This window comes from Neolamprologus brichardi, chromosome 1, assembly GCF_056152115.1.
Source record: "Neolamprologus brichardi isolate AB-2024 chromosome 1, ASM5615211v1, whole genome shotgun sequence".
NCBI lineage: Eukaryota > Metazoa > Chordata > Actinopteri > Cichliformes > Cichlidae > Neolamprologus > Neolamprologus brichardi.
Genome location: NC_142104.1, coordinates 23,058,157 through 23,074,296, shown reverse-complemented (window position 1 = coordinate 23,074,296; position 16,140 = coordinate 23,058,157). Strand labels below are relative to the sequence as shown.

The following is a 16,140-nucleotide window of genomic DNA, read 5'->3' as shown; positions in this document are numbered from 1 at the left end:
TGGGATGTCAGATGGATAAATAATGATCAACAAAACCTTCCCAATCTAAGCCTTTGTTGGATCACTCCTTGTGCTGTGGCTGTGGCCTTTAGACCCAATTGTAACCATATAAATCAAACAAAGCGTTAGTGAAGACAGAGATTTCATTTAGTTTTTGTTTGTTGTTTCAATTCATTTTAGATTAAGTTAGTTCCCATAGTGAGTTTCCATTTTTCAATGTAGCTTAACTGTTTGAAAATGTTTAGTTTTAGTTTAGTTTTTATTAGTTTCAGTGTTATTGTAATACCTATACTGATACTGGAAAATCAGTATCGGTGTTTGAATCAAAAATATTTTTGAAAGCAGTTAACTTAGAGCCTTGGAGACCTTTAAAAACTCAGTAAACATGTCCATCAAAGCCTCTTTTTTTATAACAAATTTTACTATTTTCTAATTTAACAAATCCTATTACTATACGTTGTTATTTCATTTTGTTAATTTATCACATCGCAAAACCGTTTCAGTTCATTTTATCTATTACTTTTTCTGAAATTCTAGCGTTTATTTTATTTTAGTTAACTGGAATGCCCGTTTTCTACATCTAGTTTTATTTTTACATTTTGGTTAACCGTAATAACCTCGTGGTGAAGACGGATTTCTGAGCAATAGCATCATCTACTGGAGACCTGCTAAATACCACTATTGTTGGACACAAACGTATTTACAATAATAATAATAATAATAATAATGATAATAAAACCCTGATCAGTCAAATAGTATAACTTGTATTTTCACTTTTCACTTTAAAACTTCGGTAAAATCAGTAATACATATATTTTTAAAATATACACTCATAATGCATTTGTTGCTAAAAATGAGGAATTATAGGTTAAATTAACACCGAATAGTAAGTGTAAATGACAGAAACCAGTAAAATGTTTGCCCCGAGTCAATTATTGATATCACAATGTTCTCCATCAGCTGTTTAAAGAAAGAAAAAACTGCCATTACATCACTTACTGGAACGTGGCCAGAAGGACAACTAGATATTTTGACCCCATGTAAGTGCCATAAAAACAGTCTGATCTGTGCAAACTTTTTTACACTCATATATATCAATAAAAGTTTTAGTTTATTCAATAAAGGCGGCCCTTATCAATAATAAATATTAAATAAATTAATAAAAGCACATTACAATAAGTGAAATAGCAGAGGAGAAACACGGGGTTCCGGCGGGCCGCGGCAGACGAAGAATGTAACACACCCTTGGCCACTCGGATGAAGGCGGTGCTACTGGTGGCCAAGCAGCAGGGCCTTGCCTTTGTGGTTGTAGAAAGAGAAGATGGCTCCCGTTTTGGAGAAACAGCTCCCGGGCGCAGCTGGGACAGGAGACAACAACAACGAAGAGGAAGAAGGGCAAACTCTTTGGCAAGTCCTGCTACTCTTTTAACGACTTCATGCTTCCGCAGGGCCTTCTTAGAACAGCACAGCCGCCATGGTTCTGCTTTGTCACTGCCGGTTTTTCCCTATCAAACACCGGCCCGGCTAGCACCAACGTTAGCACTAACTGAAGCTGAGCGGTCAGTCTGTTAGCAGATCAGCTAACATCAGCTAGCGGGTTTGCTGCTGCTCCTCCTGATGTTAAGCTAACACTGCCTTGTAGTTACCTAGGAGAGGCGTTTTACTAATACAGTGAACGCTAGACACTTTCCAGGGCGCCATTCAAATAACTAGTACCTTGATAGTTTATGTCAAGATAAGAGCTAAATACTAGTTAGCGTCTTGATGCAGGATACAGTAAGCTAATAGTAACGTAAACGTTAGAAACCCGTTAACTTAAAGAGAAATGCAAAAAAAAAACACATGATAGCGTCTTTAGATAACAGTTGCTCGTCGGTAAATTCATGGATTCAGGATTGAGCTACTTAATTCTGTCGTACCGGTCAATGGAAACGAATTATCATTTCCTGTTTCTGTGCTGTCTTGGAGTCATCACTGGACCGGCTCAAAGAGTCAAAAAGTGATCGTAATCAATGAAGTTAAGGTGTGTCCAACTAGTTACCGGTTAACAGTTTTGACACCACGTTTGACTGCTCTGAGATGAGGAGCTGCTGTCAGTCTGATCACAGTCAGTGTGACTTGTATACTAAAATCTACCTGTCTTTTTCTTATCTGTAGGTCCTCAATACTGAGTGAAGTTTCAACTAGATCGAGTTCAAAATTGCCTTCAGGAAAAAATATCCTGATATTTGGTGAGTATTGGTTACATGTGTGAAAATTGAAGTTTCTGCAGTTTATTTGTGCTGGTCAACCCTGAGAGGTAGAAGAGGGCAAAGCAGCTGCAAAATCTAATGATTGCACGTTTCTGAATTGCACTTTGAGGTGCTTAACCCCCAACCCGGGCTGAGGTTTGAACTAAAGACAGACATAATAAACAGAAGAATATAGGGTATTCTTCTTGGGTGGGGTCATATTTATTCGAACAGGCCCTCTGAAAATGTGAGAAATGCTGCTTCTCATCAGGCAGGTTTGTGTGAGAGAGTGTACATTGTGGAAAGTCTAGATATCCTTCTTGAAAGAAACGGAAATGCATTAGTGCATTTTTTTTATGTCATATAATTTGTTGTTTAAAAATAACACGAATATAATCTATTTATCTGTATTATGAATAAAATATTTTGCAGGTGAGGATGGTTCAGGAAAGACGACACTCATGGCCAAACTTCAAGGAGCTGAGCACAACAAGAAGGGGAGGGGACTGGAGTATCTGTACTTAAGTGTCCACGATGAGGACAGGGATGGTGAGATTCACTGATGAACCTTGAATGTGGTCTCTGTCATTAATCTGCAGGAACCTTTATAAAATAATTCCACCTTAAAACTGATTATTATTAGTGCTTGTGTTTAACTAGCATTTTACTTTCTTCTTGCAGACCTTACACGCTGTAATGTGTGGATCCTGGATGGGGACCTATACCACAAAGGCCTTCTTAAGTTTGCTGTTACTGCTCAGTCGCTACCTGACTGTCTAGCTGTGTTTGTTGTGGATATGTCACGACCTTGGACCATTATGGAGTCGCTGCAGAAGTGGGCCAGTGTCCTGCGCGACCATGTGGACAAGCTCAAGATTCCTCCTGAGAACATGAGAGAAATGGAGCAGAAGAGTAAGTTACATATACACCAATAATAAATGCATATACAGCAATAATAAATGCAAGGCTTGTATTTAGAACACCCCACCCCACCTCACCCCACACACACACACTCTTGTTGATCTAGCTTTACATTCATACCTGCATTCATGCACGTAGCTTATAGAGTGAAAAACTAACATCCCCTGAAACCTCAGCGTTAGAAATGTGTACATTTTGGTCAAGTAGCTGGCATCGGTCATGGTTGAGCATTTCAAAAGACACATTCAGATTGTTAAAATATCAATAACTAGCATATCTCCAAATAGATCTCTGTTTTGTTGAAGCAGATCCTCCTATTGAAATGGCGATTTGTTATAATCTGGTCATTTTCCTTCATATATCAAAATGCAAAAATCTGACTTGAACTGACTCTTTAAGGCGAAAACGTAAAGGAAAAAAACAAATGTGCCTAAAGCATCCCATGGTGGATGCAATGGGAGTGTTACATAATAACTGCTGGACTCCTTGCTGATTGGTTGCTGTATAGCATCGAAGGCAAGGACTGTATGTTATTACACTTTGCTGAGGTGGATTCCAGGTCATCATCAGAGAGGCCCATGATCCTCAGCTGTGTGCTCTTGCTGGAGGCAAGTTCTGCAGATCAATGACTGTGATGCACTCAGATGTTGTTCTCCTGTTAATTTTAGAATTGGGGCATCTCATGCTTATGAACGCTTCTTTTGTATGTGGAAAGATTGTTGGTATTCAGATAAGTTTATTTCAGCCTCCAGGGTTTGCTCAATGTTCTTGTCAGCTCCCAAACATTGCCTGCTGCTTTTGCTCTTAAAAGTGCCAAAAGAGATTGGACAGAGAAGTAAAACTGGTTATATGCTAGATGAGTTTGACAGCACAGGTTCAGAGAGATTGTCACTGTGTAACATGCCAACACAAGTAGCCTTGTCTGCTGAAAAACGTGTGAAAAAGAAAAGAGAAGCTGCTCAATAACTGATGACTAAAGCGCACTGAATTGCTTTCTGTCATTTTGTCCACTAATAATTGGTTTAATGACTTTCAGTTAGCCCACATGTTAAGTTTGCTTTCGCTCTGAGTAGTTGTATTGGAATAAAATTACAATTGGCTGATATAATGTAGCAGAAAGCTTTCCTACCTGGAATGTAGACCTCATACCCTCTGTGGATTGCTGTTTTGTGACTACTGTTGTTGTTGTTGGTGGTGTTATTTGGTCCGTTTTGGGTGACTGACTTCTGTTTGTCAGACTTCTCTTAACATTTCATTTTTGATGATCCCTGTCCAATTTAGCCAAGGCCTCTCACCGAAATAAAGGATCTTCTGGCATGTAAACGATAATGTAAATAGCAGATGGTGAGGACTAGTCAGATTTTAAACGTGTGACCATGAGTGTTTGACTGAGAGTCAGACCGACAGACTGGAAGTGTGTGAGTGGCTTTTGTCCAGGGAGTCTTGCAGTCATCTTGCATCATGGTTTCCTCCCCTCTTACAGCAGCGTCAGGGACAGGAAGGGACGTAACTCAAAATTCAGTGGGCTGGACGTTCTGACTCGTGCTCTGTTCTGCTGTAAATAAAGTAGGCTGGCTGCTGGAATCATCTCAAACCAAGTAGCAGGATAAACCTACTGCTTCTCTACCGCTCGTTGAATGGAAAACTATTTGTGTCCATGACTTCTGTTAGTAATAGGCTTGTTTATCTGCAGTTGCAGTAATTATTTTTTGAGGCAGTTTTTGTATCTAATAAACAGTTGAAGAGCATTGTAGAAGTTTAGTTTGACTTAACAATAGCATCCAAGACCAAATGTTATTAGGTGAAATTAGTCTGGCCATAAGACTACTTTATTTTTAGCTGAAGTTTACTGACATCAAGTGTATACCTTTGAATTTAGAAAGAATATATACTGACTGGTGCTTTTGCAGTACTTAAAATGTAGTACACACAAAGTATTTGAAAAGTCCTTAATGAAGACCGCTGATGCATTTTGACCTCACCCTTGTTTGTGGAACAGATAAGTAGGTCTTAGTAGGGCAAAGTCTGTCTCTTTAATGTTTTTATTTTAAAGTGACAGTCCACCAATCACCTCTCCTTTCAGCATTAAATGTTGCTGTTTTGAAATCATTGCAAAATTTCATGTTTCTGTACATGCTGCCCAAAGTAATATATTTTTACTTTCCATTTACTTATAATATTCTCAGCCTTAATCAGTTGTACCAAATAACTTTTAAGTGTGTGTGTATGTGTGTGTGTGTGTGTGTGTGTCTCGGGTGTTGCATGCATGGTTGTCATAAACTTGAAACTGCCTTAATTCAGTCCTTTTTTGTCTTTCCTGTGTTCTGATAAAATCAAAATGTTTAGTATTGCTGTCTTTTATTTTGTCTTATCTTATCTATGCCTTTAAAACTCAGACTTAAAAAAAAACATTGTCTTTATATATGAAAGCATTAGGGGTTTGAGGCTTGAATCTATCTTTTCAAAGTCTTCTAGTATAGGCCAAGCATAATGTGAACAGCATTCATCATTGCTTTGACCAGTGTGTGATCAGGTCTTTTTCAATAAATTTACTACATTTTGGAATGTTTGGATCCTTTGGTAGTCCCATTTGGCCTATGAACTTTTTGTGCATACGTACTGTATTTGTGCAGTTGTGCATCTTAAGAAGGGTTCTCGTAGCTTTTCAGACCAGTTCTCATCCCCTGTATAAAATTCTTTGCCAGAAAGTAAAGGGCTTGACTCTAAACACCAAGTCAATCTGGCTTTAGCTTTTGAGGAAATAGGCCATGGCTTCCTGCATAAACCCCCACCCCACTCTTCACACTGCAGCTTTGTAAATGTCTGGACAGCTGGGATCAGCACAACAGGAAAATAAAGGATGTCTTTTTCTGTCTTTGAACAAGGCATGTTATTTAACTGGAAATGTAACATTGTAATTTTCTTTCTGTGATGCTACACAATGTATACACGGTAGTGACTACTTGTGTGAACATTTAAATTTAGACTGTCACTGGGCAGACATAGTCTTATCCTGATATACCACTAAGAAGCTTTATTTGTGTTGACTCTATGATCTAATCTGAGGAACACAGTTTGAGGCCTTGCACAACAATTAAAACTGTGCTATAAAACAAAGTTTATAGTGCTGAAGAAGCTGCAAGTGGCTCATTGCTCTTTCCAAAGTTACAAGCAAAGATAATGTGCACCTATAAAATGCTGTCAGTGCTACAGAGTCCCTGAGGTCAGACCACATTTGTCACCTTAGTGTTGTTTATATTTTAGGGCTTTTTTTGTCAGTGCTGAAGTGCTAGATGCCAGGCGAGGAGAATGAAAAGGAAAAAAAAATAAAAACAGTGGGTCGAGACACTGAATACTGAACTCATTTTCTTTATTTCTATAGATCTGGAGCTTTGCGTTCACTAATACACTGAATTTACCCTTTTTCCCCCTTTATTTTGTCTTCTAGTGATAAAAGCCTTCCAAGAGTACACAGAACCAGAGGATGCCACCCCATCCTCCCCACAGAGACGAGCCCCAACAGCAGGAGAGGATGAGGACGTAGTGTTACCACTAGGGGAAAACACACTCACGCACAACCTGGGCATTCCAGTGCTAATAGTTTGCACAAAGGTAAAAACCTCTTAAACCTACCAGAATGTCACATTTGAAACCGTTTACAAATGTTGCTATAAAAAGCTTTTTAGAAGTACTTGTTTCTGAGATGTAACAGAGCCAAAACTTGGAATCTTAATGATAATTAATCTTGGTAATGTATTACAACATTGTTGTTTCTTTTACTACACAAGAAGGAACAGCTGCTGGTCATCTAAAAAGCTACTTGTTGCGTGTCTGTACCTCTACAGTTTCAGTTTTGGGAGTTAAACTTACCGTACAATCTATTTCCCCAGCGAGGCTTTGATTTCTGTTGAGGGCATGGATGCATTTCACTCAGGAGCTTCTTAACATGCTGATAATTTAACTGTGTCCTCAGAAAAGTCTAAGGATACCTGTTTTAGGTTAAGCTATTTTGGACAATCTCTAGATAATGCCAGAAGCATCCTGTCCTTGGCTGCTGCCATGATTTTTGTTTGTAGCCACCTGTGTTCGTGATCTATAGATTTTCTAAACTGGCTTTTTGTATAACAGCCAGGAGATCAATAGCTCCTTCTATTTGAGACTGAGTCGTCTGCCATAAACAGACAAAGGAAACCTTCTTTAACACCCTGATATGTTCTTCCAGCTGTTCTATGTGATTGAATTCCCACACTAGTAAGCATATTTGGCCTAAAATCCCATGTGGAGACCATCCCCACTGATGCATTTATCTGTTCTTACTTTTATGCTGTGCTTTGTGAGGCAGTATTTACTAATAAAAAGTTACCATTATACTTGCCTGTTAATCCTCTAGGCAAAGACGGGTGCTGAAAAGCACAAGGTATCAGCAGAGCTTCACATGCTAGCTGTGGCTGGAACATGGGGAATGTGCCTTTTTTTATATATTAATTGAATTTTTTTTTTTTTATCATTGGGGCCTCTGAATAGCTATTGTCAGAGAAAAAACTACTAAATCTGGATAAAATGTCTGTTCGATATCGCAAAGATATTTCAAAAGATTCAAAATGTCTTTTCTTCTCCAACCCACAACATCTCCAACTCTCAGAGTAAAGGTTATGAAACAAGAAGTTCGCCTACATTTACAGGAGTGTACCACTCTACTCTGCTCAGTTATCTGTCCCTCAGATATCTGTTATCGCAGATTAGACGGCTGGCCAAATGGTTGACTAACTTTAAAAACCAGTGTGTTATTTAGTTTTAATTGTCTGCCACTAAAATCTTCTATTTCTTTCCTTATATCAATAATTTTTGCTTCAATTCTTAAGTGTGATGCAGTCAGCGTACTAGAGAAGGAGCACGACTACAGAGACGAGCACTTTGACTTCATCCAGTCCCACATCAGGCGATTTTGCTTACATTGTATCCTTGTTTTTAATGCATGTCTTTTTTTAATTTAATTAAAATTTTTTTTTACTCTTGAACTCTGCCATACCTTGAATTTCTGTATGTGGCTTAATATCAATTTACCATATATGACACTAACCCAACAACTGCTGCCTTAACTTAACTGAACAGATGGAGCAGGTCTGATCTATACCTCAGTCAAAGAGGAGAAGAACCTGGATCTGCTTTACAAATATATAGTACATAAACTGTATGACTTTCAGTTCGTCACACCTGCCTTAGTGGTGGAGAAGGATGCAGTGTTCATGTAAGTAAAACTAGCCAACCTTGTCCCAAATATTAAAACTTGTTTGTCATATTGTTGGCAAACAGTTTGTTCTGGCATCTGTCTTCAGATCTTTTTGAACAACAATTTAAAAATCTTTTCCTTCTCTTTAGTCCATCCGGATGGGATAACGAGAAGAAAATTGGTATTTTGCACGAAAACTTCACAACAGTCAGACCAGAAGATCCATTTGAAGATTTTATCACAAAGCCTCCAGTACGAAAGGTATAAAAATGCAAATATTGACCAAATGTAAAAGTTACAAAAATGCAGTAGTATTCCAGAGCTTTTTGCTCTGTTCTTCTCCTTTTTAATGGCATTCTTGTTTCCTTTGCTCTTCTTAACAGCTGGTTCATGACAAAGAGATAAATGCAGAGGATGAGCAGGTTTTCTTGATGAAGCAGCAGGTAGATGTGGCCTTCTCCCCATTTATCATGATTTCTGTCACCAGCCAGTGAGCTTGATATGCGTTTGTTTGTTGTTTTTTAGTTTCTGATTTTGATCTAAGCAGGATCTCAAAATCAGGTCAAATATCTTTCACTGGTAAAAAAAAAAAAAAGGATCCGTCCTTTCTAACGTATTTGTGGTGATCTGCTGCTTTAACTGTTAAAGAGTGTTTTATACTGCAGCCGTGCTGATCTGAAACTGTCACATGATATGAAACATTACCCTCACTTCCTATTTTGTGAAAAAAAAATAAACCAGGAAGACAATTTTAAAAAAACGTAACTGAAGTTGCAGTTTAGTATTGCCCAGTGCTTTAAGTTCCTTCTACTGCACTAAATGCCCCCTTTATTTATTTATTTGTCACAGTTTTCTTGCATACATTTGTCTTTGATATTTTCAGAATGAAAGAAGTTGTATCAAAATATGTTACCTGAAAATAAAGGATAGGGAAAACCTGTTGTTTTACTAGTAATATAACAGTAATTGCATCTAACTCAAGCTTTTCTTTTTTAGTCTTTATTAGCAAAGCAGCCAGCCACACCAACAAGAGGAGCAACAGTAAGTGTCTTAAGGTTCCTCAAATGTGAAATTTAATTTGTATTTTTTTTTCTCTGGATAGAAAAACGTGAGCTGCTTTTGTTTGTGGCCACACTTTTAGGCTACGTTCACACTGCAGGTCTTAATGCTCAATTCCGATTTTTTGATCAAATCCAATTTTTTGGTCTGCTCGTTCACACTACAAATAAAATGCGACAGCAAACGCACTCTAGTGTGAACGCTCAAAGCGGCCCGCATGCGCAAAAGAAGACTTCACACACAACGCGCTCTGTTTAGACCAATATTGTTTGACAGATGGCCGTTAATATAAAGACTTCGGACTTTACGTTTCCCAATTTTTGCTTTAAGTTATTTTGTTATTTACATAATAATGTAAATAACCTAATAATTATCCTTATTGCTGTTTTAGAGGAGCAGTGCTTCAAAGGATAGTTGCAGATTATACAGTATAAATAAAATGTTCACGTTTCTCCAACGTTGTCTTCCCAACAGTTTCACTGACAAATACACGGGATGGCCAGGAAGCGTTCACGATGTCTTCTCCGGCGCTAATAATTAGCGTCTGTCTTGTGTCGGTGACGTAAAAGACGGATTTAATGCGACATGACCGTTCAAACAGCAGTCGCTTTCTAAAACATCGGATATGTATCGGATTCAGTACCACATACGAAAGTGACCCAGATCGGATTTGAAAATATCGGATTTGCGCCGTTCACACTGTCATAGCATGATCGGATATGGGTCGCATAGGGTCAAAAAAATCGGATTTGATGCGCTTTCGCCTGCAGTGTGAACGTAGCCTTATTCTGGTTCCTGTGTTTTAGGAGTCTCCAGGACGGACAGCCTCAGGGTCTCCACGGCCCGCAGGCCGTGCCGGACCGACAGCCGTAACCAGTGGCTCACCAATGGCCTCTGTCAAGAAGCCTGACCCTAACATGAAACGTATGTTTGAAAGGAATACAATTTCAAATGCCAATTAATGAGAATCACACTTTACATTTCAGTACACCCTAATTTCTAATGTTTTGTTATGTGGACTCACTTTTGAGATAGAAAGGGTGTTGAAGATTCTCTTTTGTCATCCATATTATTTGAAATCAAAGAAAAAGAACAGATTTTTACTTATGCTTTTGCTGTATGAACATTGAGCAAGTTGTGAAGTACTGCCCTCTAGAGGTAACACTACAAGAATTCCCACAATAGTGGAACTGTGCAGGTCACACATTTCCCATTATTATATATACAGTCAGGGTTTAGTGTATTCTAATTTTTTTATATCAGTCTATTAACTATATTTAATAGGTTTTTTTTCTTGGTTTGTAGGAACATAACTCTTTCAAAATAAAATATTGTAGAATATTTTGTTTGAAAAGAAAGATAAATAGTTCCCATATTGATGCCAAACACCCCTCAGTGATGGGCAGTGAGAAGCTTTTGTCTTCAATTACACAAGAAAGACTTATTTTGGGGGGGAAAAACAAAGTGGATTATATGTGTATGTTTATAAACAAGTTCCCTTACCACCCCCACCACCACCACCCCCTCTCTCATTTCTCCTACAGCGGGAGCTGCCAATGAGGGAGTGCTGGCTAACTTCTTCAACAGTCTGTTGAGTAAAAAGACTGGAGCCCCTGGGAGCCCAGGAGCTGGAGCAGTGGGAGCTGGAGTGCAAGGCTCTGCCAAGAAAACAGGTACAACCTCTAATTCCAGTGCTTTCACCTCTGATCTCAGTGAAAAACAGAAGTTGCCGATTATTTAACCCCTTCTCTCTCATAGGTTAGCAGTTGATCTCTTACCAAAGCAGTAAGGATTATAGGATGCTGTGTGTTACAGAGTGCGTGCACTCTGTAACACACAGAGTGCACGCACATCCTATCATTGCAAACACTTGTTAGAGACTGTGGACCATTTTGCTGTCTGGAGATTTATCTCTACAGCCTGAGTGAGAAGGTTAAAGCAGGAGAAAAAAGTTGTCCTCTTAGACTGAACTTCTGACAGCTGAGGAAACTTGTGGCAGGCCTGTATTTATCATCCCACCCATCATAACTGCATCTCACTCACACCATACCTTGTCCTGCTGCTTTTGAGCTCTATTAATTCATCTTTTTTTAAACTTAAGTAACATTTTTTTCTTTGTTATATTAAATGTAACAAAGTCAAATATTGGCTGTGCGATAGCTTGATTGTACCCCGTGAAACATGAGAGAAATGATTGCATAACTCATCTCTGCCTGAGAACACTAACATGTACTCTTTGTTCCAGCGCTGAGCAGTGTTAACATCTCTGCAACAGGATAATGCATGTTCCTTTTGTCTGATGATTAGTTTTGCATGTGTGCGTGTTAACTGTGGCAGCAAGCCACCAACCTCCAGCATGGGAACGCATCACCATTCAAACCCCATCCATCCATCCATTTGCTTGCCATAGAAAGCTGTTTTTATGAGCAGGCGCAGAAGCTACAGGAGATTACTTTTGGGCTTTGTCTCCTGTCTTTTTTTCCAAGGGCAGAAGCCGGGTTTGACTGATGTCCAGGCTGAGTTGGACCGGATGACTCGCAAGCAAGACTCCATGGTTTCAGCTAACAACATACCACCGCAGACAGAGAACGAAGCGTGAAGGCAACAAAAACAGCTGCATCGTCCACTTAATACTCTGGAAAAATATATGTACATGTGAGCATAAAAAAACAAAACAAAAAAAATTGACCAAATTCCTAACGCCTGTATCAGTCAGCACACAGTGGTTTCACTGAATGAGATTCAAAGGCTATCAGAAGGTTGGAGAGGGAGTGGAGATGAGAAGAGAAAGAGAACGTAAATGGAGGTGTTAATGAAATAAGTGCTGAAGGCTTGGCTTTTTCTATCCTCTCTTCCACTGTAAATGTTATTTTGTAAGTTTAGGGAAATGTGTGCACACTCCCTGGCAGTCAGCCTGACCTGCTGGGCTGAAGGCCCCCCAGATTCTGGGCTCATACACTCTACTCATAGGTTTAAGAGTGGCAATATACTGGTTCCTCTGGTTTCGCTTGTCATACTGAAGGAATTTGGTTGCATTTGGAAAAGTATTTAAATATATTCATTAATAAATTCAAATACTTGCAAGCATATGTAATATTTACAAAAAAATGTTGGATATGATACTGATGTATTTATACAAACCTCCTCCTTTTTATTTCATGTTGTGCACCATTTATCGGTTTAAAGAAAAGGCTCATCGTAACATGTAAAAATGCCACTGACACCATGACACTAATATGACATGTTCAGTTAGCGGATAGCATATCAGTCGCCCTAGTCATCTCGAAGGATTCTGTAAATATGAATACAAAAAAAAATTATTCAGGTTAACTTGATTTTGTATAAAGCGCTTTTTTGTCCAAATTCTTAAGATAGCTTCTTTGAATAAAATGGTTGGGATTTGACAAGAAGTTAGAGGTCGCAGCAGAATTGCTTCTTTAGCTACAGGTGTGTATATTTGGGGGAGGGGATGGGGCAGCATCTTTCCTACTATAACTCCTAAGTGCCTCGCACAGTTAGCTGTTTGTGTCATAGTAGAGGTGCTTGTCTGCGCAGGAGGAAACGCACTTGTAGCACCATCGGTTCAAAGGTTTTTATCAATTTCTCGTCATCCAAATAATTTATTTTGTTTTACTTTTTTTTTTTTTTAAATGTACAACAAGCCTGTGGTCGCTTCTATTCTTCAGAAATATGATTTCTGTGGCCTAGTTCATAATGTTTATAGATTGAATGCCTTCATAAAAACTAAGGCTGCCGATACTGAGAAGGAACCACACGATGGAACCTTTGGGTCCCCCAGACTTACTGTGGTTGAAACCACTCATTTGCAGCCAAAGCACACAGGCACACACAAAATTATCTGCTGTGGTTTGAACAAAATGAGATTTTCTAACATTCAGTGTTAGACACCACTGTCGTCCTCTGGTCTCACATGTTTTGCTCTCGCTGTGTTTTGCATGTCAGTTTAAACATTCCCAGTTTCTACGTGAAGTAGCTGTAGAAGCTCATCCCTGTAGAAAACCTGTTGTTGTTTTGGTTGTTTTTTTTTGTTTTTGAGATCAGGTCTTTTGTTTTTTCCGGCCCTTTTTAGTGCCCATTTAAGATGACAACCTTTGCCTTCAATGTACAGCTAACAGTTTATCACAACAGGCACCCTGCCTTCACGGGAAAGCTCCTAATTAATTTGTGTGTCCTTAAAGGGTTGCTTAAATGTCTTGTGTCATTTCTATGCTTTTTTTTTTTTTTTTTTTATCAAAAATTATACTGTACCATATCAAATTGTCTGTATAATATTTATGGTTTCATGATACCATAATCAAAATGAAATGTACATTTTCATTCTTAAATCTCTATACAAGGCCCTACTTAATCCCATGGATGGTGTATTTCAGTAACTTTTGCAGAATGAATGGCAAGTGATAGGAGAGCAGCTATTTGCTACAAATAGCCAAAAAAGAAAAATGAAAACTGGAGTGAATTGGAACAGAACCAAAGATGCATATTATCTGCATTTGTAGTCATCCATAAGATTAACCAGCGGCCTTTTTTTGTTTGTTTCTTTTGTCCAACTCTTGCATAGAGCCCTTGCATTCCAAACCTCAGACTGGCCTATAACTTTTTTTTTTTAAAGTAACACCCTGTAAAATGGTAGAAATGTCTTTCTGTATTAAGCCGTGTCTGGAGTTTCAGCAGACAGAAGGGGGGCGTACCATAATTGTGTTTTGGATGTTGAAACCGGTCTTTGAACACACTGTCAGCAGGTTTTTTGTTCAAACATTCGCTCTGTAAGGGAATAGCAGTGTACCGTCTGCTTCGTGCATTGTCACAGTGATTCAACACAGCAGTTCTGGGTTTACTTTGAACAAAATGAAGCTCTTATTGTTTTTACTTTGCTTTGTTTTTGTGACTGGTTGGGGGGAACCGTACACTCGAGGGCCCGTTGCCGACGTGGATGAAGCACAATTTCGGGACAGCCAGGAGCAGCACGGCCGCATTTTGGAATAAGCACTTTTCTTTGGACACTGTTGCTACAGCTGCAGATGCAGAGTGCATCTTTTTCTTTTTGCCTTGCCTCGTTTAAGAAGGAAACAAGATGTTAACATGCACAGAGAAAATGCCATTTTGCTGCTGATGTTGTTAAATGGGCCCCTTGTGGTTAACTATGGAATAACACATTTCTGCTGGCAATATTGTAACTAATACAAATCCTCTAACAATTGCTGCCAGTACAGCTTTCACTGTAGATAAACTACAGCAGATAAACCCCCATTTGTTTGCACATTTGGCATTTTTGGTCATGATTTGTCATTTTGTTTCAGAATACAGAGATTTGTCATATCACACTTATGTTTAAAAGAAGTTTGAACTGTAATTTGTCAACAATATGGCCACACTTGTTAAGTTTGGCATTTAGCTGAGTGGAATGAAGTGCTCTCTTGCTGCTTGTGCTTGAAAGTTGGACTTGGATTACTTTTTGCTCCCAAGATGGATTTTTGTTTTCTTCTCGTACACAAATTCAGTGGAAAGCAACGTCCTCTTCTCATCCTAACTGAATTGCCTTCGACCACTATCGACAGTCTACATCTATACGAGACTATGAGCTTCTGCTTCCAGTCCTTTTGTATTCAGGATATCAAAACATTGTAAGCACATGGCTGGCTGCACTTTTGTGCCCTGGGATAATTCTGAAGCTTGATTGTATGTCTGTAACACAAATTCTGTAGCCTTCAAGCTGCCATGCGGATTCTAGCTTATTATGCCGACAAAGATAAGGAAAATGTTTATCAGACCCCTGGCTTCAATAAAACCAAGAATCCAAACTTCTGTTGGCTTCTGTGTGAGTGTGTCTGTTTGTACAACATTTGATTAGAGTTGTGTGTGATGAGAAAGCAACGGTTACAACTTTAAGTCACACACATCAACCTGTGAGGTCTACATACCCCTAATCCTAACCCTATATTATAAGAATGTAATTATTTTCTATTTTTTTAATTTATTTTTTTGGCATTGGAAAATTTGCTTTCTTGATCCTCGACAATAAGGGAACAAAAATAAATCAATATTTCAGATTTTATTTCGCTCATTTTTTTTAAGTACCTCATTTATCTCTAAAACATATTGTGATAACTTCTCACCATGTTCAAGATTACAACACATTTATACTGTAGTTGTAATTCAATGTCACCAGTCACATGCATAGAGTGTCGGGGGTTTTTTTTGTTTTTTTTTTTAAAGGTTATTTCCAGCATCTTTGGACTTCTGAAATTACCTAGGCAACCTTTAATGCTGCTTAGCGCCACGAGAGAGCAGTAAAGTACGGGGGTGGGAGCTGTACAGCACAGCTTATGCCCCTAAAAGAAAATTAGGCCTACCCTTTCATTTGTTGAAGTTAGACTAACTTTACATATATGGTACAATTTCTAACCTGCGTTGACTTCTTTAAAAACTCTGTGAAACCAACCTGCTTTATACGCAGAGAATTGGCAACGTGTAATTTGAAATATGTCTGTATTTTGTATTAGACATTTTCACATATAAAACGCTAAAAAGCTATGTGGATCATAATGGTGATATTCAGTGGGTTTTAAACTCCATATAAAGACAAGCAGCCATACACTGTAATCCCCTTGGGAAAATAGAAATCGTGTCACCAGGCCTGGCTGGTGTTCAAATGCTGCACGGTCACACCGACGAATGTGA

The 16,140-nt window shown here is 38.7% G+C and overlaps 1 protein-coding gene across 3 annotated transcripts; it reads left to right on the top strand.

Annotated features, from left to right (window-relative positions):
• The first annotated feature begins 1,235 nt into the window (after positions 1-1,235).
• Positions 1,236-15,264, top strand: dync1li2 (dynein, cytoplasmic 1, light intermediate chain 2). 3 transcript variants are annotated; one of them, XM_006780305.3, is made up of 13 exons: positions 1,236-1,407; positions 2,158-2,231; positions 2,664-2,780; positions 2,913-3,143; positions 6,601-6,764; positions 8,015-8,108; positions 8,265-8,400; positions 8,532-8,643; positions 8,766-8,825; positions 9,379-9,423; positions 10,248-10,365; positions 10,986-11,114; positions 11,933-15,264. In XM_006780305.3, the coding sequence occupies exons 1-13, from the start codon at positions 1,322-1,324 to the stop codon at positions 11,947-11,949; spliced, it is 1,383 nt and encodes a 460-aa protein (XP_006780368.1). In that variant the 5' UTR covers positions 1,236-1,321; the 3' UTR covers positions 11,950-15,264. The 3 variants fall into 3 exon arrangements, with proteins under 3 accessions (XP_006780368.1, XP_006780367.1, XP_035771267.1); XM_006780304.3 differs by having other exon boundaries at positions 11,928-15,264; XM_035915374.2 differs by lacking the exon at positions 1,236-1,407 and adding an exon at positions 1,562-2,023 and having other exon boundaries at positions 11,928-15,264.
• Positions 15,265-16,140: the final 876 nt, after the last annotated feature.